Source organism: Phaseolus vulgaris, chromosome 5, assembly GCF_000499845.2.
Source record: "Phaseolus vulgaris cultivar G19833 chromosome 5, P. vulgaris v2.0, whole genome shotgun sequence".
NCBI classification, from domain to species: domain Eukaryota; kingdom Viridiplantae; phylum Streptophyta; class Magnoliopsida; order Fabales; family Fabaceae; genus Phaseolus; species Phaseolus vulgaris.
The window spans coordinates 3355827-3371142 of NC_023755.2; the positions used below are offsets into that span (position 1 = coordinate 3355827).

The window sequence follows — 15316 nt, forward strand, 5'->3', positions numbered from 1 at the left end:
TCCTTCTACATTTCTAGACGAAAAACAATTTCTATTCTTGTCAAAAATACGAGAATTAATGATAAATTCATATTTTGATGCAACTATTGTTATAAAGGTGTTGAACAAATCAATCCATTGCTAATAAGGAAGAATTTAAAAAGTAAATTTGGAAGAATGAGGGATCACCTATTTATAAGGGTTCAGCCTTAGAATACGACGAGTCACATACGTTATTCATTTAAAATGCACGGATTCAAGAGATAATTCAAATTTTACCACCAAAATTACCTTTTGAAAAGCGCTCTAATCGTAAAGATGGCAGGACAATGATAGTATTGTCCAGTCCCATCATGACATCATTTCTACAGACCTTTGCAGAGATGGTCATACCTGATCGAATCACGCAAGTATTATTAAGCCGAGACCTTTACTGTCATCCCGTATACAAAAACACTAATAAAATATATTCTTCTTATGCAAAAATGAATCAAAATAACAAATTTGAAGGAAAAAAACCTAATTAAAAAAGATTGATAAATCATTTTGACTTTAAAATATCATTGGTTCTTTCATTTCAATGATATTAGATGTACTTAGAATTCCTTCGTTCTGTATTATTGTGATCTTAGTCATTAACATTTACATACATTTAAATAGTGACAAGAAATTTAAGTAAAGATGTTACAGTAAAATAAAATCAAATAAATTAATTGACTTACCGTACAATTTCATGTTTACAGCTAGAATTACAAATAATTCCTCCTATATTTCTAGACGAGAGACAATTTATATACTTGTAAAAAATACTAGAATTAATGATAAATGCATATTTTGATACAACTAAGCAAGGAAGAATTTGAAAAGTAAAATTTTGAAGAATGAGGGATCACTAAAAGTCCAACCTCAGAATACGACGGGTCACATACCTTAACTGTTCTTCATTTAAAATGCACGAATTAAGAGATAATTCAAATTTTCTTGCCAAAATTACCTTTTGAAAAGCGTCCCAATAGTAAAGATGGCAGGACAATGACAATATTGTTCAGTTCCATCATGACATCACTTCTACAGACCTTAACCGAAATAGTCAGACCCGATCGAATCACGTAAGTTGTATTAAGCTGAGAACTCTGCTGTCTCAGCCCCATATACAAAACACTAATAGAATACATTCTTCTTCTGCAAAAATGAATCGAAATAACAAATTTAAAGAGATTTGAAGCAAAATAGCCTAATTAAAAAAAATTGATTAATCATCTTGACTTTAAAATATTATTGGTTCTTTCATTCCAATGATATTAGTTATACGGACATCTTCCTTCACTTTTTATTATTGTGATCTTAGTTATTATCATTTACATACATTTTGACAATGACAAGAAATTTAAATAAAGATGTTACATCAAATAAATTAATTGACTTACCGTACAATTTTATGTTTACAAATAGAATTACAAATAATTCCTTCTACATTTCTAGACGAGAGACAATATTTATACATGTTAAAAATACGAGAATTAATAATATATGCATATTTTGATGCAACTATTGTTATAGAATTGTTGAAAAAATCAATCCTTTTCCAATAAGGAGGAATTTGAAAAGTAAATTTGGAATAATGAGGGATCACCTATTCATAGAAGTCCAGCCTTAAAATACGACGTGTCACATACCTTAACCATTTTCCATTTAAAATGCACGGATTCAAGAGATAATTCAAATTTTCCCGCCAAAATTATCTTTTCAAAAGCACCCAATAGTAAAGATGGCAGGGCAATGACAGTATTATCCAGTCCATCATGACATCAGTTATTCCAACCTTAGAAAAGATGGTCAGACCCAATCGAATCATGCAATTTGTATTAACCTGAGACCTTTACTGTCTTAGCCTGTATACAAGAAAACTAATAAAATACATTTTTCTTATTAAAAAATGAATGGAAATAATAAATTTAAAGAGATTTGAAGCAAAATAACCTAATTAAAAAATTTCACTTTCAAATATCATTGGTTCTTTCATTTCAATGATATTAGATGTACCTTAGAAAGACATCTTCCTTTACTTTTTATATTATTGTGATCTTAGTCATTACATACATTTAAACAATGACAAGAAATATAAATAAAGATGTTATAGTAAAATAATATCAAATAAATTAATTAACTTACCTCACAATTTTATATTTACATCTAGTATTACAAATAATTCCTTCTACATTTCTAGACGAGAGACAATTTCTATACTGGTAAAAAATACGAGAATTAATGTTAAATGCATATTTTGATACAAATATTGTAATAGAGATGTTGAATAAATCAATCCCTTGCCAATAAGGAAGAATTTGAAAATTTCTAACAATCAATTTCCACCATTCTAATATCCATTTGCTAAAAAATAAATACATCAAAACTCGAGGTTGGTTAATCCAAAGTAATTGAATCAATTTTTCTTGTAAAAAAAACCCAATGTTTCCAATTTCATCCTTAGATTTAGAATTGAACCAAATACAAACATAATACCAAATTAATTCCAATATTTTCCAAATTTGACCACCATCAATGAAGCCATGTGCATTATTAGTTTATCCTCATCTTTAATGTGTTTTTCTTGAAAAAAAATGAGTTTTAACCAAGTGCAAACTTCTAATGTTGATATTTTAGATCACTTTAAAGTTTCAAGTAAGTTAAGTATGATCTTATATGAACATTATGACATAGTTTATTTGATGTATTTATATCACTAAACCTTTCAAAACATTGTATAAATTTCAACATTCTACTCAATATACTTTATACATATTTGATGTTATCTTTTAATTTTCTCCAAAATATCACCAACATCTTTAATTCATTGAACAATTCAAATTTAAGTCGTGTGCACAATAATGGATGTGAAAGAATTCACCATCACATCTCAATCTATTTTGCAAAGAAAGTTTATTCTTTGAAGTATTTTGAAGAACATCATTAATATAATATAGGTATTATCTAAAATTGTAAACTTTTTTTTCTATAATCAAAATCTTGCACAACTCATTACTTTTATTGAACAAGAGAAAACCCATGTGAAAAGAAGCATATGAGAAAAGTTAAGAAGCTTCTTATTTACCTTTCAATTTTGACCAACAAAATTGGTTGTTAAAATTATAAAACCCTCAATAAAATTTATTATTTTGAATTTTCTTTCAACTTCTTTTATGCTTTCTTTAGATTCTACTATAAATGAACAAAAAGAGAGAAAGAAAGTAAAAAAAATAAAAATTATGAAGGAAAATAAGTAAAAAGGTTGCAATTGATTTAACTAAATAAATGAAATAAAATGGGTAGGTAATACAAATGACCAAAATAGCCTTAGTTATAAAAGAATATATTAAATTGAGATATAATTTAGTAAGAAGTAATTATTTAATAGAATTGGAAATAATAATTAAAAACCTAATTTTATATTAATTAAACAATTAATTAGTGTGAAAATGTTATTGAAAATATTATTAAGAAGAGAAAAAGGTTAATAAAATAGTTTTTAGTATATTAATTTTTTGACTTGTTGATATTTCAAATAAATAAACTATTATTATTGGTATTTTTTTATCATATTAAATATATTTTTATTAAAATATAATAAAACTAAGATAACAATTAAGAAGAGAAAATTTAAATTTTTTAATATATTAATTTTATGTATTTCAACTTGATAAAAAGACAATTTAATAATGTTTATTATTTTATTTCATTAAATTTTTAATATTATTATTGTAACACATAGATAAACATTTAATTAACTTTAAATAATAATAACAATAGTAAATTATATTTGAGGCTAGCTCAGAAATGTTATTCAGTTACTGTAATTGAATGTGTTCTGAATTATATTGTCAAACCTATCCTTGTGGACCACACATCTTTTATTTTATTTGAGTGTTCCTTCCTTAATACAATTTTTTTAATATATTATTATCTAATTATATTTTCATTAATTATTTTTACTAAAATATAAACTAATTTAGCTTATAAATAAACTTAACATATTTTTATTCACTATAAATTGAGTAACTTTTAAATTTAGTTCTTTGACAACAAAATTTAGTTGGTTTTCATTCCTTAAATTATTAAAATTGTCATTGGTATATACTATTATTGGTATTGGTTAACTATTTATATGTTTTAGTCAGAAAGTGTCTATCCTAAATATCACCCACTGGTGTCTATTTAATTTTTTTCATTCTTTTTTTAAATTCTTAAAATAAATAATTTAGTTTCATATTTTATGAAAATAAAAATAATTTTAAATGTCTATTGAATACATCTCTCTCTATATATAATTCTGCTATTATTTTCCTTTGGCACATTAATTATTTAAGAATAATCTTGAAAAATATTACATAAGATACAAATTTTGTTGCTGCTATTTGAGTTAATCAATTCATTTTCGAGGTGGATGGATGAAAATTATTGTGGTTTTTTATTGTAATATAGTTTTATGGATTAATTAATAAACTCAAAATAAATATCTTAGAAACAAGTATGTTAAAGTAATAATTTATTTAAACAGCAGCTAAGATTTGTTTGTTAAAATAAAAAAAAACAAAAAAAAAACTGTTTAGTTCAAAATAAGCAAAGTAGATAAGTAAATAAACAAAGTCATTAATTAATTATATTTAATGTGAAGATTAATAAAGAGTAAGTGAAGTGTGTTGAAAGAGAAAAAAAAAAGAAGAAGAAAAGAATGGGACCCACAGCAGGTGCAGAAGAAAATCCAAAACGGGGCAAAAAGGAAACAGTCTCTAAATGCACAGAGAACAACACGGAGCCATGCAAAGTTGCCGTTTTCAGCCAAGCCAACCTCTCTGCTCAGTCGTTTGAGGTAAAACGTTTTTCAGTCTCTCAACGCAGCCACCTTTTTCTTCTTCTCTTCTCTCTCCGACCAACCAAACACAGGGTCTTTTGTTTCGAACCTCGAACTCTGTCTTCATAATCTTGAGTTGGGCATGTTCAATGGGTCGAGGGAAGATCGAGATCAAAAGAATCGACAATGCCAGCAGCAGGCAAGTCACCTTCTCCAAGCGCAGAACAGGCTTGTTCAAGAAGGCACAAGAACTCTCCATTCTATGCGACTCCGAGGTTGCCGTCATAGTTTTTTCCAACACTGGCAAGCTCTTTGAGTTTTCCAGTTCCGGGTGCGTCTCCTTTTCTTCAACACCCCCTTGCATGTCCTCCTACTTTTCACTATACCCTTTTATCCTCTCATTTTTATTTTCTCTCTTTTTGAATCTATCTCCATGCATCTACTCCAAAGAATTAATCTTTTGTAATGAGTGAGAACTCCCTGTTGTAAAAATCGTGGCTTTAAAAAATTGGGCTGATGTGATCGATGTTGTTGCAGGGGGACAGGACTTCCCTTAACAACTGGTGGTGTTGTTTGTAAATAGATTTTAGATTTTGTTTGCAAAAAGATTAATTTGTTTTCTTTTCTTGATGGTGTTTATGTATGAAGATGGTTCTGATTCCATGGGGTTTTAAATTTGGTGTGGTCGGGGAATTTTAACCATGATTGTGTATAATGAGTGAAGATGATTTTGATTCCATTGGTTTTAAGCTTGATTTGATGAGTAAATTTTAAATATGGTGTATAATGTGTGAAGATGATTTTGATTCTATTGGTTTTAAATTTAGTGTAATTGTTAAATTTTAACTGTGGTTGTGTAATGTTTGAAATGATTTTGATTCTATTGATTTTAAATTTGGTGTGATTGATAAATTTTAACTATGGTAGCTGCAATTGAGGACTAAAATTTAGAACCTTTAGACTTACTCTGTGCTTAGAATATTGTGTGTGTCTATGATTTGTTCTATGTCTTGTCAAGGTAAAAGTTAGGGTGGTTTTGAAGTGAATTTTGTGTAAAAGGTTGAAAATTTCTGTTGGTTTGTGTGATTCAATTGATAATCGTTGCTAAAAAGTCTGTTCTGTGAACTTCATTGGTGTTTCAGCACAGCACTTGTGAAATAAAATAGTTTAGGGTCAGGGAACACTTCCCAGCAGCTCCATGCTCTGTTTGACTTTGTTTTCTTTTTTACAATTTTGTTTTATAACATTATCAAGCTAAAATTTTAAAATTGTTTTATGAGGGGCTCAATTTTACCAACATTTTGTCAAAGCTAGTTTAATAGAAAATACTAAAATTTACTGTTTATACAAGTTCCCCTGATTTCAATTCTAGAATTATGGTTCTGTCATGCAGGACAATTTTCTATGAAAGGATTGAATCCATTTTGAGAAGAATTATAAAAGAGAGATAAAATGAATGACTTTATTTTGAATATTTATGCTGTTGGAATTTGTTTTTGGTCTAACAGTTAGTTATCTTATATTATTGTCTGTATAATTGTTATATGATGTTGAAAATTCAATATATAGGAAGTAAGAATAATAGGTCTCAGAAAACTGATAATCTTTCAGGATATTTTGAAACTTTAAGCATGTCAAGCTATAAAGGGTAAATTGACCCAAGATCCTATTTAGAAATGAAAAAAAAAGCAGTTATGTCTTGTTTGAAATTATGTTGTCTTTTGTTTTGGTTGTTGCTTATCAAGCATTATCAAGCAAGTATTTTTACTAGGCAAAAGTTTTGAAGTATGAGACATAATATGGAAGGAGGCGTTGAGATCTTTACACTGGATTCACAGACTTTTGATAAAGTGCTAAGGATACAGGAATAGTAAATTGCTACTTGTAACTTTCCCTGTTCCCAGAAACTTATCTTTAGTGTTCTTATTGGATTTTAGGCTGATTTTTCTCCAAGCAACTTACAAACTTTATTGAATTTGCATGTACCATTATAATGAATTTGTCTAACTATATTATTATGTTATTTTATCAATGATATTTCTTTATCTTCTTCTCAACTGGATGTTTGAAGAACATTTTTTTTTTTCAAATTCTATTAAACTAAATAGTAAGCTCATTGAAAGCTCTGGGAGACACCTTACAGCTCATAGAGAGCTCTCACAGACCAGACTCCTTAAATATTATGTCTCATACTTCAACTTCTCAGCAGGATGTTTAAATCAAATTCTATTAAACTCAATAGTAAGTTTTAAACACCTATTTATTTGTGTTATTAGTTAAAAAATAATCCCATCTTTTTTGTCAAAGTTAGTGCACATGTTTGAACAAACTACTCTGTAAGGAAGAAGAAAGTATTGAAATTAATTTATAGAAATCCTTTCATCTAATCTCTTAAATTTTTTTATTTATTTTATTTATAAAATGTTTTTAACTTTTATCTCAATTTTTTTAAAAAGTCTTTATAGAAAAGTTTAGTTTAGAAAAACAAATAGTGTGATAGATTTCATAAGGATTCCTTCCATGACCCAAAAACACAGTACAAGAATTATAGTACACTACATTACATAGACCTAACAAAATAGCTGTCACACATGTTTAACTGCACAAGGAAACTATGTATGACTACCATAACATAACAATTAACACATGAGAGGATATAAAAGCTTTGGCTCATTCCCTGAAATCTATATTTATTTTTTATATTTACAAATCCTTCTTGCAGCATGTTGCGTACAATTTCAAGATACAACAAATGTCTTGGTTCCACTGATGTTACTGTAGCAGAAATTAATTCACAGGTACTACTCTCTTGTACTTCTCTATCCTTCAAACCTTCAATAAGATTTCACATGTTGCAAGCTATTTTTATAGTCCAAACAAAACTCTTAATCAAATCCATTAACAAGGACTTGAACCAGATATGTCCCTTTTAAAAATTGACTTTTGAGGTAACACAGTTCGGTGTTTGATGATAAATGTTACAGAGTGATAAATAAATTTCATTGTTGAATAGTGCATTTTTTTTTACTCTTTTTATCATAAATCAGCTATATTTTGGTTAGAGTACAAACATTCAATTGCAAACTGGAAAATAATAATTTATTTTCTATCACCTTCTAATTCAGATACATACCTCTTACAATTCTTTTATCGATTTAAACAGCACATCTTTTCCTTATTTAAGATTCAAACAGAGTTTAAATCCCTATAGTTCTTAAGAAAGACACATGTTATATTTGTTTCTCCACTACTTAAATATAAGATATAGCTTTAAATAAAATTGTCTGAGCTTTAAATAATACACATCTTGTATTAGATTAGTGGAATTTACATCAAATATAAAAATTAATATACGAACTTCATTACTTCTTTTGGAGTTTTCTTAGCATGTCTCAAACATGTGATATTTGATTTCTCTTTGTGGGTAACTTGAATCTTTTACCAAATTGTGGCATAGTTTGTACTTCACCTTTTGATTAGAAGATTTATGATGAAAAACTAAAAGGAATTGACAGTATTAGTTTTAGAGATTGAATGACTTTTTTTCTTTTGCATTGTTAGATAATTTTTTGACATTCTTGTGTTGTTTTTTTATGTCAGTATTGATCAATGATAATTAAATAATCATTTATGCTGCATTATATCTCTCAATAGACATTTGTGATGATTTATTTGAAGATTTTTTGTATGTTCTAAAAGCTAATAACAAAATGTAAATTATTGATCTAGCATGTAATTTTGTAGAAACTCCAACTGGAACTCTATAATTAGTGATTAAATGTAAAGCAAGAACTATGGAGTCCGGTACTGTATGATGCATACAAAATACTCTTCCATTTTATCCACCCTATTTTCTCTTAAGTTTAAAAATGTTACTTTTTCAATCAGCACTCAAACACTCCTCCATTTTATCCATCGCTTGAATCCTATTTCTTGCTCCTCCATTCTTTTGTACACTTGAGTTGAGATACATACCATGTGATTTGTGATATTTCTCCAATTTTCACCATAAATATATAAAACTAAGTACAACTTTTTTAGGTCTTGACATTCAGTTACCATTATAGATAATCTATTAGGTAGTTTGGTTATCTTTGTCATTTATTTTGTTTGTCTGCATTGATTTTAAAATTTCTTTCATTTGGTTCTTCCTTATCATCATTTCTCTTTAGCTTTATTAGGGATTACTATGCTAATATATTTTTTTATTTAGAAGGAAGATTCTAAGATGGTGGACATTCTAAGAGACGAAATTTCAAAGATAGAAACAAAGCAATTGTATGTGTTTAATCAATCTCTTAGAAATTTTCTTTTATATTTTTGTTATTTTGCATTTTCCTCTTTTTTTTGTTGTTGATAGCAGTACAACTTATGAGTACCAACTTTGTGACTATAGACAGTTATTGGGCAAGGATCTGTCAGGATTGGGAATAAAGGAATTGCAAAATTTAGAACAGCAACTTAGTGAGGGATTATTGTCTGTCAAGGCAAGAAAGGTCACATTTTATTCTATCCCTTTTCCATTTCTCTATGTTCTTTTGTTTTTTCCTTTTCATGGTCAGTAAAACATAATTTATGTTTTCTGCTGAGAGCATGTTTTACCCTTAACCTTTGATCTTTCAGGAAGAACTACTTATGGAGCAGCTGGAACAATCTAGAGTTCAGGTATATCAGAATCACATGTTAGGTTTATAAATAGAAAGATATGGAAGATATGTTTTCTGAAATAGAAAGATCAATAATTGATGGAAACCCCTCTTTAGATCACAAATTCAACATCTCAAAATTTAAGGAAAAATTAGAAACAAAAGAAAAGAGCAGATGGGAGATAAGAAATGAGAGCAATGTCACAATCCCTATGGATTGATAAGCTGAGGAGGATTTGTTACAAAGAAAAGTTTCTTTTGTAAGAATTAAAGGTACAAAACAAGAACTAAAACTCTCTCACTTAGCACAAAACTAATTTTGATTTCATCCAAATCTGATTACACAAGTTCCCTTTAGCCTATTTCTACTATATGACTAAAACCCAGTAAGGTTCATTCTGAAGAGACAGAATAAGAACTCAAAAGGTCCAAACACTAATAAACAAAATTAACTAAGGCCCAACAAGACCTGATTACAAGGATTTTAAAAAAAATTACAAAAGTCCTATTCCGAGCCTCCTTTCATTTTCTTGATCTTCATGGATGGACCTCCATCAATAACTTTAGAAGTAACATAAAATTTCATATTTGATATTTATAAACTGCACCAGATCAGCAAGTTAGACCTTTCTCATTGATGTGCACCTACAGTTAGAAGCATGGTTGGTCCTCATAAAAGGCTGAAGCATTTGATTTTAGTGCTTAAAATTGTGGATAAAATTGAAATGTGTATCAATTTTAGGATATAATGAACTTGGGAATATACTAGTTATTTATTCATATCAAGGGTCAAAGAAAAATGTACCTCTTTTGTAATTGTATCTTTTTTGGTCAATTCTTTCCAGGAACAGCGGGTTATGTTGGAGAATGAAACTTTGCGGAGACAGGCAAATATTATTCACTTTCCCTTAGTATACAATGTTGATCTTCCAGCATCTTATGTCACTAATACCTTTGTCTTTCTTCCTAATATAGATTGAGGAGCTTCGTTGTCTGTTTCCGCAAACAGAAAGCATGGTGCCATTTCAATATCCACCTTCTGAAAGAAAGAACACCTTTGTAAATACTGGTGCCAGATGTCTCAACTTGGCCAATAACTGTGGCCATGAGAAAGGAAGTTCTGACACAGTATTTCATTTGGGGTACTATGTTTTTTCAATTACCTCACCTTTAAAATAAATTGTCTGGATCTTGACAGCCTATGTTTTGTGTGTGAACTAAAAACAATACTTTTCTTGATTTTCATGGATAAAATACTTTCACTATGATTTGGATTGAAGACAGTCTCAAGTGACTGAAGCCACACATGTTGTTCAGTACTGTCACAGTTGTTTTCACTATCACACATATATTTATAAAGCAAGTGTCTTGCATGAATACTGTATAGGGTGATGTTGTCGCAATAGTCTTATGTATATTTGAATTCAACAAGTTTTCTTGCATTAGTTTTAGCATCCTTGGCTAAACCTCTTTCTCTCAGTTTTTTACCTATAGTATTTTCAGACCTAGCTAATTAGTTAGCTACACACGCATCAAAATATTTGAATGCACTAAAACACTAGTCAATTTTGAGGGATTTTCCTCCTATTTTATGTTCATTTTCTGACTTTATTGGTGTCATTCTGTAGGTTGCCTGCTGGTGTTCAAGAGGAAGGCCCGCAAGAAAGAAACCTTTTCAAATGACTTTGCAGAGTTCTGATTTTCTTATTTGAATAGGGAAAATAGAATTTCAGACTAATTTATTGCAGTTGTATTCATGTACAATATAGATTAGGGAGAAAGGTTATGACTAAAAGTGACCCTCAAGTTATAAATTGGAATTTGGCTCTTTTAGAATATTGGCAAGATGCAGATTGACCATTTTTACCGATTTGTGGCCTAATTAACTGTGATTGTGAAAGGTCTAATGAAGACATTGTTTTGTTTTTATACTATCCTTTTTTATGTTTTCTTTCTATCTTAATCATGTGCCACAACCAACATGTCTGCAGTTTCCTATTTCATCATTCACCAAGTTGGTTTATTTATTTTAACTCCCTTAAATGTTTAGGTTTATATTACTCTTCCACACTAATCTTTCTTAATGTTTTCTTTCTGTCTACATTTCCGTTGTCTTCTTGGTTCATGATAAGAGATTTTTTGTTCTCTTACTGAGAGACAGGTGACATGCAGGAATCATTGTCCTTGTCATTGGATTGGATGGGAATGATCCTAAACTGCTAAAGAAATTAAACCCGTGTTTCATTGCTTATTTTAAAAAGGTAATCGTTGTTATAGTAGAGAACATGTTGAGAATAAAAGTCATTGCTTTGTGGAAGATAAGTTTTCATTAACTCCTTTCATTTTCTTAATTTCCTAGACATTTTCTTGCTGCTGAGAAGTTACATAATTCTGAATCATCTAAGAACAAGTAATTCATATTATTATAAATGGTATCAGGGGAAAGAAATAGATGAAATAGATTTCTGAGATATCTTACAAATGTGATTACAGACTGTTTTACAACCTAAAGAAAGAAATAATAGGCAATGAAAGCCAGAAATAATGAGTGTTTAAAGCTGTACAAATCAAATAAAATCAAATCACTAACAAATCTGTCCTAATAAACATAAAATGGAATCTGTACTTAATTATAACATAATTCTCCTAATTATGCAACACTCCCCCTCAAGTTGGTGAATGTATATCTATCATTCCCAACTTGCAAGTAAGATCTTCGAATTGTTTTATGGGAAGTCCCTTAGTAAACATATCTGCCAATTGGAGTCTTGAAGGGATGTACTCAGTGGCTATAAGACCATCATCCAACTTCTCTTTAATATGTGTCGGTCTATCTCTACGTGCTTTGTTCGATCATGTTGAACCGGATTGTGTGCAATACTGATAGCGGACTTATTATCACATGCCAAACCCATAGGAGCTTCATATTTTATTTTTAGGTCATCAAGTATGATCTTCATCCATAAGAGTTCACACACCCCTTGAGCCATGGCTCTAAATTCTGGCTCTGCACTTGATCTTGCAACTACATTTTGCTTCTTGCTCCTCCATGTCACCAGATTTCCACCCAAGAACATGCAGTAGCCTGTGGTGGATCTCCTATCAACAATCGATCCTGCATAGTCAACATCAGTATATACTTTCATAGATAAGTTTTCCCCCTTTTTGAATAGCAATCCTTTTCCTGGAGAGGCTTTTAAGTACTGAATAATTTTATCTACTGCCTGCACGTGTCTTTCTCTTGGATCATGCATAAATTGACTAACCACACTAACTGCATAGGCTATATCTGGCCTAGTGTGTGAAAGATAAATGAGTTTTCCCACAAGTCTTTGATATTGTGTCTTCTCCACTTTTGGGTTTTCCTCATCATTCCCAATCCTATGATTTTGCTCTATTGGCACTCCAGTGGGCTTACAACCCAACTTACCAATCTCTTTGAGAAGATCAAGGATGTATTTCCTTTGAGAAATAAAGATGCCCTGTCTCGAGTAAGCAACCTCTATCCCAAGGAAGTACTTCAGCTTCCCAAGATCCTTCATTTCAAATTGAGCAGCTAGTCTCTCCCTCAAATTTTGTTTTTCAATCTCATCATCACCTGTAATAATCATATCATCTACATAGACCAAAAGTAGAGTGAGTTTACCATTCTGAGAATGTTTTATAAACAGAGTATGGTCACCTTGGCTTTGTCGGTACCCCAAAGATACCATAGCTTGAGTAAACCTTCCAAACCAAGCACGAGGTGATTGTTTAAGACCATATAGGGCCTTCTTAAGTCTGCACGCCTTATTCCCTTCATTAACAATACCATAACCAGGTGGAATCTCCATGTATACTTCTTCCTCCAAGCTTCCATGCAAGAAGGCATTTTTAACATCAAATTGATGCATTGCCCAACCAAAGTGTGCTGCTAGGGAGAGAATAATCCTGACGGTATTCATTTTTGCCACTGGAGCAAAAGTCTCCTCATAATCGATCCCATAGGTTTGAGTGTACCCTTTTGCAACCAACCTTGCTTTATATCGATCCAGTGTGCCATCAGACTTATACTTAACTGTGTATATCCACCTACAACCCACTGCTTTCTTATCTTTTGGTCTCTCTACAATCTCCCAAGTCTCATTCCTTTCTAACGCGCTCATTTCTTCATTCATGGCTCGAATCCAGTTCTCATCTTTTAAGGCTTCTTGTACCGATGAAGGGATTTTGATAGAATCAATAGCTGAAAGAAAACTCTGGTGCTGCATAGAAAGTTTATCTTTTTTCTTTTCTCAAGGCAATAGGTAAATCATTTAGGTTAGGTTCAAAAGCAGTATTTAAGGTGTCCTCAAGAGTCTCACTGGTATGAGTTCTTACCTCCGGTTCAGACAATTGAAGTTGCTGTTCGACCAGGACGGGTTCTTGTTGCCTTCGCTGATATTGTTTTCCAAAATATTTGTCTTCATTATTCTTCTCTGGTAATGATGTTGGTGCAGGGTCTTTGTCATCCTCCCTAAGAACGAAATCCTGCAACAAAGGAAAAGGTGGCAACTCAAGGTCCTCAGCTTCTTGAATACTCTCCCCCTGAAGCTGAGAACTAGGAAAGAAAGACTCTGTTTCATGGAAGGTGACATCTTTGGAAATATACACTTTACGACTTTGAGGATGATAACATTTGTATCCCTTTTTGTTGGGGGCATAACCTATGAAGACACATTTGATGGCACGAGGATCTAACTTACCTCGATAAGGACTATGAACATGGACAAAAGCAGGACAACCAAAGACACGATTCTGAAGACTATTCAACATGGGAATAGAAGGATAGAATGTGGTCATAACCTGAATAGGAGTAACACCCTCTAGAACCCGAGAGGGTAATCTATTAATCAAATAAGTGGCAGTCAGGACTGCTTCCCCCCAGTAAGATCTAGGAACAGATGTTTGGAAAAGTAAAGCTCGAGTAACCTCAAGGAGATGACGATTTTTCCTTTCAGCAACCCCATTTTGTTGAGGAGTGTCCACACAGGTTAATTCATGAACAACTCCATTTTCCTCAAGGAACTTGGAAAGGTTTTGGTTCACATATTCTCTTCCATTATCAGAACGCAATCTCTTAATTGGACTTTCAAATTGTGTTTGAATCATTCTGTAAAACTTTACAAACAAGTGAAAAACTTCAGACTTATCTTTCATGAGGAATATCCAAGTAACCCGAGTACAATCATCAATAAATGAAACAAACCATTTTGCACCCGAGATATTAGAAATAGATGAAGGTCCCCATACATCTGAATGAATAAGATCAAAAGGTTTAGAACTTTTATTACCATTGGGAGGAAAAGTTGTCCGATGGTGTTTAGCAAACTGACAAACATCACAATGAAATGACTCAGCAGACACTTTTGTAAATAAAACAGGAAATAAGGACTTTAGGGTACTAAATGGAGGATGACCAAGACGTCTGTGTTGAAGCCATATCTGAGAGGATGACCAAGATTCACGACCTTGCTGAAGATTAGAAGTGTGTGCCTGTAGTCTAGCATCCTTTTTACTTTCTTCATGCTGTAAATAATATAACCCGCCCTGCTCTTTAGCAATTCCAATAGTCTTCCCCGTGGCAAGATCCTGAAAAACACAATGGGAAGGGAAAAATACCACTGCACAATTTAAATCTTGGGTAATCTTTTGAATAGACAAGAGGTTATTGGATAGTTTGGGAACATGAAGCACATTTTTTAAAGGAAATGAAGGTTGAAGGTGAATGTTACCACGACCATTAATGGGGGTAGTGGAACCATTAGCAACAGTAATATATGGCTTACCGGATAAAGTAGTGTAGGATGAAAAAAAAGGGAAT

The 15316-nt window shown here is 31.1% G+C and overlaps 1 protein-coding gene across 1 annotated transcript; it reads left to right on the forward strand.

Moving 5' to 3' along the window:
• The first annotated feature begins 4845 nt into the window (after positions 1 to 4845).
• LOC137834873 (MADS-box transcription factor 23) lies at positions 4846 to 11293 on the forward strand. The gene is given in 9 exon segments (XM_068643098.1): positions 4846 to 5159; positions 7551 to 7626; positions 9042 to 9106; positions 9225 to 9324; positions 9452 to 9493; positions 10320 to 10361; positions 10450 to 10616; positions 11103 to 11117; positions 11119 to 11293. Coding segments are annotated over 9 exon segments (744 nt in total). The 5' UTR covers positions 4846 to 4977; the 3' UTR covers positions 11174 to 11293.
• The last annotated feature ends 4023 nt before the right edge of the window (positions 11294 to 15316 follow it).